This window comes from Lytechinus pictus, chromosome 3 (genome assembly GCF_037042905.1).
Source record: "Lytechinus pictus isolate F3 Inbred chromosome 3, Lp3.0, whole genome shotgun sequence".
Lineage (NCBI taxonomy): Eukaryota > Metazoa > Echinodermata > Echinoidea > Temnopleuroida > Toxopneustidae > Lytechinus > Lytechinus pictus.
Genome location: NC_087247.1, coordinates 7480530 through 7491999, shown reverse-complemented (window position 1 = coordinate 7491999; position 11470 = coordinate 7480530). Strand labels below are relative to the sequence as shown.

The 11470-nt window shown below is 35.3% G+C and overlaps 1 protein-coding gene across 3 annotated transcripts in view; it reads left to right on the top strand.

Moving 5' to 3' along the window:
* The first annotated feature begins 5354 nt into the window (after positions 1–5354).
* Positions 5355–11470, top strand: part of LOC129257907 (rootletin-like) — a 77547-nt gene continuing 71431 nt past the window's right edge. For all 3 annotated transcript variants that reach the window (XM_064096260.1, XM_064096259.1, XM_064096257.1), the window contains exons 1-2: positions 5355–5811; positions 9472–9586. In XM_064096260.1, the coding sequence (XP_063952330.1) occupies positions 5597–5811; positions 9472–9586 (330 nt within the window). In that variant the 5' untranslated portion in view covers positions 5355–5596. The remainder of the gene's footprint in view (positions 5812–9471; positions 9587–11470) is intronic.

Sequence of the window (11470 nt, the reverse complement as noted above, 5' to 3'; positions counted from 1 at the left end):
TACAACATAAAGCCCGGAGCGATTGTCGCGGGAGCAAATTTTGTGTGACCCTTCTCTCATCATCCTCATGATAATCACCTTCATCATCATATTTACACTGTTGTAATAGTCATGATACCGGTATGTACTGTGTTTTCATTCATTTTTCAGCTCAGGAAGCATGGTTGTCTTTCATTGTAATACAAAGTCATGTTAGGATGTTAATGCTTATATATTAATTGTAAATAATATACACTACCAGTCTTATATCAAAAATATTTTTTTCCTAAGGTAAATAGTTTAATTTTCATAATCAATTTTTAGAAGAAAAAAAAATAGAAAAAAAAAATTTCAGGTACCTTGATAAAATTTTTAGTATTTCAATTTATTGCAATTCATATTGTTTTATCTACATAGCAAAAGTGAGATATATGCACTGCTTCTTATTACTATGAATTCAAAATCTTTGTTTTTTTTCACATTCCATGAAGTTCGTATCTGAATATAAAATGATATGTGACACAATTCAGGTCACAAAAATGTCAAATATCAATGAGGGGCAATGAGTGTAGATAAGATTTGACCTACACCGTTCAAGTTTTCTTTTTCAGAAAATTTTTATTTTTTTTCTATACATGTATATACTGTATATAACAAAATATATATGATGATAAGAAAAGCCTTGGAGATCAAGTTGTCCACACAGAAAACATGGAAAAATTGTAGTCTTTGTTACCATATCTTTTTGTTTTACTAAACAACTGATACAGAAAACTCCCTTATTTGATGTATACATATGTATTTTTCACAACAGTTCACATATTTTAACACTGGATGGTTAAATGTTTGTAAAATTATTCAAATGAGAATCAGTTTTTAGGCCTACTGGCTCATATTATGAACTCTGTTTTGAGTTAATCCCTGTTCTTCATCTGTGATAAGTTCATGGGTCTCCAAAAAGTGTCAACAATTTGTGACACTGACTGTATGTTTTGTATGTTTAGTTGGCTACTTTTATAATGATATGGGAAACATATTCATTTTCATTAAAAATGAAAATAATTATAATTATTTTGACTTTTGAATGCCAAATTTGTACAACTGCTGTAACAAGATGTGCACCACTTGTTTCTGCACAGCAAAAACTGTGGTGTTCACCTGTACATAGAGGACCACACCAGTTATTTTACACCGGTGTTAAATTGACAGTGTTAGTTTAACACCTACAGGTGTTATTACAACACCTTTGGTTGTTACATTTACACTCTTTGGTGTTCAATCTCTAGGGTGTAATTTTAACAACTCAGGGTGAGGTCCTCTATTAACACCAACTGGTGTCAGTTTTAACACCACAGTTTTTACAGTGCACCCATAGTTAAACCACATAATGGTTTAACTTAAACCAGAGTTCAGAATAGAGGCCACTTTGAATTGTGGTGAGGCAAAATATATATGTTTGTAAGCATAGTTTGTTTAAATTTGTCTGAGGTGAAATATCACCCTTTTCTGTCATGTTGGCTCATATTCTGTGATATTTTCATAAAATGTATACGATTGGTAATTTATTATTATTATTATTATTATTATGCCTTTTATTATTACAAAGTGTTTTATGTTAATTCCAAACCATTCCATGCATCTTTCCTGTCTAAAGATAGTGTCTAAATTTATGTATCGTTAGGATTAATTTCAGAGAAACTGTTGGTGGATGGTCCATTTTGATTACTGCTATCTAGTTTTTCATGGAAATATTTTATCTACGTTCGTGTCATATTTGTGATGTCTGAACGTATCTGTTGGCAGTATAATGGAAGCTGTGTACAAGTTAATAATTGAATAAAACAGATAATTCTTCTAAACTTATTAAAAACAGAGTTTGATTATAATTTTCTCTGTATTTCATGAACAAGTGTGAGTTTGTCCAACAGATATCTATATGAGAGAGAATTTAGTAGACCATATTGAGGTGATAAAAAGAAGAGAATTATGAGAGAGAGAGAGAGGGAGAGAGAGAGGGGGAGGGGGAGCTCTAACACTCGGAGTAAGTTCAATTTTAAAGACATTGGTGAATATGATATTGATCATAAAACATGTGAAGTTGCAAGGAAACCATGGTAGAGCAGCTAAGCCCCCCCCCCCCCCTGGAGTTTGCAGGGAAAACAGAAATCTAAACATGAATGCTCGAAATAATTATGCAAATCAAGTGTGTCAATTAAATCTTAAAAATTAACAAAATACATCTTGGCTTTTATTCTGATTGAAATTGTCAATGTTATAATTGTAGAGGGCTAGTACAAACATAACCCCCTCCCTGTCGCCCAGAGTACATACTTGTAAGAGTACGAGTCGAAATTGATTCCAGATTCAAAATCAAAGTTTATTGATTAAAATTCATACAAAAAAAAAAAAAAATTCTCAATTTGATAATTTGTGACAAATGAGGTAAATATCGCAATTCTGTTTTTTTTCACTTGAAGATAAAACCCATTTTCTAAATTCTTTTTTGTTCCATTTCATTTCATAAACTATCTCAACACATCAAGACCTATAAGTATTCTGCAGCAAAGATGCTTTTATTATTTTGGCCATGGGTGGAAATCCCAGGGGGGATCGACGTGTCCCCCTACTCAAAATAGTAGGGGGGACACAATATCAAATGTCCCCCCTACTATTTGTGGTCTTTTATGATGGTAAGAAATACATCATTCAAAATCGAAATAAAACATGTATTTTAGGACGAGATGACCTTACTTTTGGGATGATAACCTTTTTTCAAATTTTTTTTTGCTTGTCAAATTTATTTTCGTCGAAATGACCTTAAATTTGGGGTGATAACCTTTTTTTTTTTTTTGCTTGTCAAATTTTCCAGCCCCTACCCGGTTTTGGGAGAGATTTCCGCCCCTGATTTTGGCCCATGCATAAAAATGACAAACATTAAAACATAAAGCACACATCACAATAAATAGGAATTATAAAACAAAAATAGATACATATATTAATTAAAAGCTAAAACGAACAAATACGGACAGTAGAAAGTCTTAAAGACAAGGCAACATAATTATGAAAAAAATACATAAGTTTGGCATGGCCAAAGTTACATGTTTGGCCATTGTTTTGCTGGCTTGAAGTATCACTTATATTATACATAAATATCTTCATTTTAACTTTCTTATTCTGACCTGGATGGAGTTGGGGAGGGAGACCTGCGGGTTATGGTTATTGAGTTAACTTTTTCCAGGCCCAAGCAGCCTCTTCAACTCTGAGTCACATCAAGGTCTAATTTTCTATATCGTGCATTGTAATTCTTGTTCTTCTGATTGACTCATTTTGTAACTCTGTATTCTCTATGTATTCGAAATGCCAAATAAAATAATAATGTAATTATAATAATAATAATTGTTATTATGATGATGATGATAATAATAATAATGATAATAACAACACCAATAATGATAATAATAATAATGATGATGCCGGCGATGATATGATGGTGATGATGATGATGATAATAATAATAATAGCAAAAATTATATGATAAAAATAGGCCTACAAAACAAAATTTAACATCAGTATAGGCCTATAAATCAACAGATTGATTGATTGATGAAAAAAAAGGGGGATCATGCACACATTGTGGATAAAACATGAACACAGTTTGCTAAAATTTAAAAGGTTTTTAAAAAGTTTTATCGACATATGATAAAAGGTAAACTACGTAGGCCTACATCAGGGTCAAAACGAAAAGGGCACCTCTCAATCAAGAGGGCTTGCGTGAATATATTCATCAGAAGGGATATATGGTACATTCTCCACAAAAGTGCACCAATAGGATTGGACAAACTTTCAAATTTTGACATACGAAAATTAATTAAACTCATTTGAATTCAGAAACTTTAATACTTCGAGAACACATAACAACAAACGGGTGATTTTTTACCCCAACATATTTTTCAAGAAATAGCATTGAACTTGAACACCTTTTTACATAGTTTTTACCACCCGTCAGATACGTTACCATTAGGCCTTAGACAAGAAAAATCGCTGTGGATGTATCATTTGTGGACCAATAGTATCAGTAAATATTTCAAAGTAAACGTAACTAATATACACACATGATTAAAAAGTAATTCTTGACATTTGATTGGTCGAGATGTATCAAAATGATAGATGTTAGAAGTCTGTAAGTCAAAATCAGCGCGAAAAAATAGTATATTTTCAGATAAAATACATAACCTAAATTGCAGTTCATATCTCTAATACAATTTGATCTTAAATTGCTTTGAAACATTAATAAAAATCATACATACATACTGAAATTATTAAAGAATTTCATTGTAAGAACACTTTACTACAGATTTCATACATTCTGAATTACAAGAAAAGAGACAATTGGTAACGTATCTGACATACTTCCACAAAATTTCGTTTACTGTGGTTTATATCTCAAGATAACGATAAACTCAAAACTTTGTGTCTGAATATATTCATTATTATAGAGATTCAGTATACACTATTTGTATTTATATAGTCTTGAAATGGACTTCATTCACTACACCGAAATACAGATCACTGCATTATTGTCTTCGTTCTTTTTAGGGCATCATACAAAAAGTAACGTATCTTATCCCGGTTTGGAGACACCTTCGCTAAGACCGCAGGAAAAAATATACATAAGTTTTTTCGCTAAGCAATATGCTTTTTTATTTAGGCACCGAAGGCACTATAAATTAGTGGACAAAACATGAAGTTCGGATATTACGGTAAAGAGCGGGAGTATGAAATATAATCACACAGGTCGCTGGAGACATGGGTAAAATGAGCATATATATATTTTGTGCTGTCGTACATAATTTGTTCATGAGGTGGGGTGACCTCAGTTGATTTTAATTTTACTCAACATATTCTGTAGTATAAATAAAAGTAAAAAAATTGGTTTCCTGATGAATTAAATTATGGTTTATAGCCTAGAGAAGGTTGGAGACACGAAAATGTCCTTTGGTGCCCCTTTTCGGAGAATGGCAAGCTTTTCACTCGGCAGAATGCAGAGAAAAGAGAATTAGCTGCAGATATGCAAACAAAATCGACTAAAAAGAGCAAGACCAGACACCGCCCCCCCCCCCACCCCTAAACTCTACTCGAAAACAATCACTTGTTGGTCCTTTTCCCGAAAGAAAGATTAAAGAAAAGATACAAAAAGCCCCTGATTTCACCCCCACCCCACACAATGCCCCATCCCCTGCCTCCTCAATGCACCCCCGGGCAGCATCGCATATCGAGGAATGTGCGACCTTTGACCAAATGCGATGAAACGTGAATAGCGTTCGTAGATACGAGGGATAATATAGCGCCTCTTTCGATGTGCGTCGAATTACGTCGATTTGTACCATTTGTACCCACTGGACAGCCAATCACGCTTTGCGTGATAATATTTTTTTGCGCTATGTATCTAAAGAGAGCAATGGACTGTGATTGTTTTGAATTGGTAAAATTTTGCCGGTGAATATTTGACTAACGTTTGAGCAAGATAACATGATGTAGCATAGTTCTTTTGGAGACAGGAAAGGCAGATATATGTACAGGGATATATGTTAATTTCGTGGTACTCTGCTTTGACAAAATGAAGAAGTTTTTGAAAGGCAGCAAGAGTAAAACGACAGCCCCTGCGGCTTCGGCTAAACAGTCGGGAGCGGAACAAGCAGCCGAAGCTCCCGGCTACGTTGTCAAAGAGAAGGACCTGTCCAAATTGCACAAAGCGGCCTGGACCGGTGATACCATCAAAATTAAGCAACTGACAAAGAAAGGCGATGTGAATGTTCTGGACAAGGAAAATAGGTAAATCGGAATGTTAAACTGTTTGTCAACTTCAACTTGGCCATGTTGGCTAGAGCTGGCCGCTGGCAGCCCTCTGTTTCGAGGAGTTTACTTAGCTTTAGGTTTTTTTAATAAAAATCTTAATTTTTTTTAAAAATTTCTCCTCTTAGTCTTACACAGTCACAGACGGCTCGCGATCGTGCAGCCACCATTAACGTTAGGGGGTTAAAAATGCGAAATCTCCCTGACAGAGCTCATCGACATCGATTATTGACTTTATTTAAAATAGGGCAAGACTTCCATCTGTCCCCTCCACTAAGTATATAGCAACAGTGATAGACCTGGAAACACGACTGCATAAGTACCGTAATTGCATTTTTCCAGAAGATCCGGTAATAAAGGTAATAAAGGTAATAAAATTGAATAAAAAAATGTGGAGGTTTATCAAGAGAAGTTGGATACATAGGCCCCCTACCAAAATATGACTTTATTCCATCAAAATTTCGAGTGTGTGTACCGGTAATTCCCAATGGCTTCGGTTTATTTAGTCAGAAAAATAATTACCCAATTCTCTTAGAAGACTAGTCGTAATATCGGTTGATAACCGTTATGAAACCCATGGCTTAACAAGTCCTAAAAAAAGTGCTAGCTCAGTGAGTAAGGCGACAGACTGGAGAGCCTCGTTCTGCAGCGAGAGGTTCGAATCTTAGTTCCAACCGGAAGTAAGAAGAAGAAAAAAGAGAACGAAAGAAGGGGGTTTTGGAGATGTATTTCTTTTAATTAGTGAAGGGGACCAGCTTGAAGGGGACATATGGAAATCTTTCCTTTCATAAAAAATATGTAAAAAGAACTGAACCAAAATAAAGATTATTATTCCGTTTTGACCTGAAATACACCAAAACGGGAAAAAATAAACTTTAAAGGAAAAAAACAGTGACTTACTTCGACTGTCGTGCAACTACCACTGGCACTTCCCTGGTTTATCCAAACTTAATTCACAAATATATTGCCATTGAGTCCCTGTACAGATAGAGTTAGAACTTTGGGCTCTGTAATTGGTGAGTGGAGCCAACAGAGTTCAGCGGAACAACCAATACAACAGACTGAAGCTTTTGGTCTACAACATCATAACCTTGTTCATTGAATTAGTGGCATGCTGAGAGAAAAATAATAAATGATCCTGCTTTCCTTTGGAAATTATTTGAAGTCCTGGTTTAGACCACCGATGGGTAGCCAGGAGGCTCCTAGAGAGTAAAAGTAATTGACTAACGTATGTTTACTCTCCACGGAGCCAGGGATTGCGCCCCATTCATGTGCGTGTACCGCGAAAAAATCTGAAACTTTCGCCCCCAAGATTTCTACTTTCCTTCTAAAAGATCTAGCCCTAAACCATGTACATGTAAATGGAATACAACTTCATTTCCGACATTTCTACGATATCAAGTTAATTTTTAAACAAGAATTCATTAAAAAACGAGAAAATTTTTATGAAAAGACGGGGGAAACTTGCTCGATGTTTATGCCGCCATCTTGTTTCTTATTGTTCTTCGCCAACGTTACAGACGCTAACGTTGGTGAAGAACAATAAGAAACAAGATGGCAGCTGTCTCAGTTTTCAAAGATTTCTCCACACAGGAAATCTATGAAAATTCATTCACCTGTCGAGTGCCGACATCAATTGAGTGCGCTAGTCAATGAAACTGTTAAACATGTCAGGTTTCAACTTTCAAAACAAGATTATTGGAAGATGGCAATTCGTGAAAAGTAGACAGTGAACTGGGGGAAATTGAGGTCACTGAATCTATTTTTAGCACTCTCAATCTCCGTAATTAATGTACAATGTATATATCCCGCAGGGGTAAGTGAAAAAAAAAAACTCCCTATAAACAAGGAAAATCTCATTTTATCAAGACAGGATTTGTTCTGGCTTATGAGCATATCCTTGTTTTCTGGGACAATGCCAATTTTTGGACCAGTGCCTCTACTGTCACAGTTCTTACAAAATCAACTAAATTAAGAAATACCACCAGAAGGCAAGATCCTAAGAAGTTAGAGTCAAATTTTGCAACGGAATTGTCAAGTAGGTCAAGGGTTTTGGTAATAATATCATGATCTCAAAACAAATGCTCGCTCGGCTGAGAAAGTGTCATAAAAAGGTTGACCTTAATTTGGGCATGATCGTTTTGCAAAGTATTAGAAAAGAAGTCAAGTAGACGAAGGTGGACCAGTCAGTGGACTGTACTTCAGAAGAAGAAGAAGAGGTAAGAACTAAGATAATTGTATCAGATGGAGGTTACAAATAAATGCCATGAAATTGGTTTGTATCACAATTTACTTACTTGTCTGGAGACCTCTGCTTGCAAACTAGTGATTTCTTGAAGTTAGATTTTCTCAGAACAGATCTATGCAAAAGGTACAGTAACACACTTAGCTGATGTTTTGCCAATTACTTCACGAATGCTGGCTGGTATCACAATTTATGTACATTTTACTTTTCTGGAGACTGGTGATTACTTGAGCTTATTGAGAAGTTCAGTTATCTCGGAATGGACACAAAAGGTAACAAAATTTTCCAATGTTTTGCCAATTATTTCACAAATTTTATTTTAAAGAAAGTTACCATACTAAGTAATTTTGGGTTGCTTTTTCTGTTAGTGATATCATTTTTCAAGATGTTGATTAGATATTGAGATATTCGACCATGCGCAAAGTAAGGTACCCGTAACACTCAAATTAACGTCACACCACCAAACTTCATAGAATCTGTAGAGATCCAATTTTACATATGATTTTGTGCAAGAGGATTATTATTAGAAAACATTTCAAATTTGCTAATTACATTACTGTCAATGAAAAAAACTTGACCACTTACAATACTTTAACTAGGATGATATTTGGAAAAGCACATTAAGCTGCCCTCAATGCTATTTCCTGCAAAGTTACCCTCTCTTCATGGAAACACCTCTCTCAGCTGCCCTCTCCAAATCAGTTCTTCCCCCTAGGTCTCCCTCCTCACCTCCGTAAAGCTCAGATTGCAAGAACTCAACTGCTCACCCAACCACCCAAATTCTCCTTCTCATCCCTCGTCCTCTTGCCAGACCCTACCCTCACCCTCACAACTCTGAAATCTGCTACAACCCTTGCCCTTCACTTCATTCTTCAAATCCACACTGTTCGTGCCTCTATATAACCCAGACCTGAAGTTCTACTTGACAATTTGACTCCTATGCACCTGTATGTGATTTTACAGCTGACTGCTATTGATCTCTGTCACCTATTGGAGGAAGAAGAAGAAGTTACATTTAAAACAACATTTTTGCCCATTTCGACCATTTAACCCAAATTACGCTCGCCTTATGACATGTGACCAGTAAAGTTTTTTATGTTTGCTATTTCAAGAGTACATTGAAGAGGCCATTGTATAGTGCTGTATAGTCTTTCCATGTGTCAATTGAACTAAAATGCAAGATCCAATATACATTTGTGATGCCATTTTGACAAAAGAGGCAAACCCCCCTTCCCCCCCAAGAAAACGGTCCTATGAGCTTGGTATGAAACTGTATCAATGCCTCGCAAAGTTTCTAGAGACTTCAGCTTTATTTGCAAGGGCAGTTCTACAAGTACACTGTATGCATGCCACTTTTCAACAAATTTTTCTCACACTTTTTTTATTGATCACAGAACTCCCCTTCACCTGGCCAGCAGTAAAGGTCACATTGATGTGATAGATGTGCTGATAGCATGTAAGGCAAAATTGAACATGTGCGACAATGACCAACGGTCACCCCTGATGAAGGTAAGCGGAAATTCTAAACTCCATTGATAACCAATGAAGAAGTCAGGCCCACCACACTTAATAAAAAAGCTGTATAACTTATTTCCAAAATTAATTTATTCTTGTAAATGAAAATATATCTCTTCATTACATAATTTGTAATCCATTTTCCTTCATGAAGATGTGATGATAAAAATGATATCGTACGATTGACATGAATCCATTAAAACTCGTAATCATTTGAATGATGCTTTTACTAATTTTCAAGACATGCATCTCAGAACGTACAGAATTGTTCTATAATCAAGTGTAGAATAGAAGATGGTTCAACATGGTAAATAAAATTGGTCAGTGTTACTGTGTGCCCCAGTGAAAATGCAGTTGTAAACAATGCTTCAAACAAGATAAACTTAATAAAAAGCATAAATTTACTTTTTATTATTTTGAATTGGAATTTCTCTTGTTTTTTTAAAGCAGGGTTTTAGATGAAATTATATGCAGATTATGATAAGGAACAAACTACTGATTTTTGTCTCACCTGCATAGCAGAGTGAGACTATAGGCGCCGCTTTTCCGACGGCGGCGGCGGCGGCGGCGTCAACACCAAATCTTAACCTGAGGTTAAGTTTTTGAAATGACAGCATAACTTAGAAAGTATATGGACCTAGTTCATGAAACTTGGCCATAAGGTTAATCAAGTATTACTGAACATCCTGCCTGAGTTTCATGTCACATGACCAAGGTCAAAGGTCATTTAGGGTCAATGAACTTAGACCATGTTGGGGGAATCAACATCAAAATCTTAACCTAAGGTTAAGTTTTTGAAATGTCATCATAACTTAGAAAATATATGGACCTAGTTCATGAAACTTATACATAAGGTTAATCAAGTATCACTGAACATCCTGCATGAGTTTCACGTCACATGACCAAGGTCAAAGGTCATTTAGGGTCAATGAACTTTGGCCGAATTGGGGGTATCTGTTGAATTACCATCATAACTTTGAAAGTTTATGGATCTGATTCATGAAACTTGGACATAATAGTAATCAAGTATTACTGAACATCCTGTGCAAGTTTCAGGTCACATGATCAAGGTCAAAGGTCATTTAGGGTCAATGAACTTTGGCCAAATTGGGGTATTTGTTGAATTACAGCCATAAATTTGAAAGTGTGTTGGTCTAGTTCATAAAACTTGGACATAATAGTAATCAAGTATCACTGAACATCCTGTGCGAGTTTCAGGTCACATGATCAAGGTCAAAGGTCATGTAAGGTCAAAGAACTTTGGCCACGTTGGGGGTATTTGTTGAATTGCCATCATATCTCTATAAGTGTATTGGTCTAGTTCATAAAACGTGGAAATAAGAGTAACCAAGTATCACTGAACATCTTGTTTGCATTTTATAGTGTTCATTGACTTCATTGGCCCATATTCTGAACTGGGGTTTAAATTAAACCGTGGTTTAAAATTGTGGTTTAATTATAGTGAGCCATTGGGGCACAAATCCCTAACAGATACATGTACATCCAATTTATGAACTCATTTGACTCTCAAATTGTTCATAATTGTCTAGGGATGATAACTGAAATATTTTGAACTATTTTTCTTCATTATGAAAGCAAAAGGAAACAAATATGTAAACATAAGAAATATGCAATAATAAACATTATTTTTAAATTTTTGGCTCCCTATAATTTCAACTCAGAGTTAGTTTGTGGTCTACATGTCGACTTCAGAATACGGGCCATTGTGTTCACCCTGTTAAGCATGCAAGTTAACCACAGGCAGTTTACATAATAATTGTGAATACAGTGGTGTTCAGTCCTAGAAACATATGCAAGGTATCAGTCAATCAAATTTTAAGTGATATATTTCTTGTTACTTAGGGAATATTGGATGGC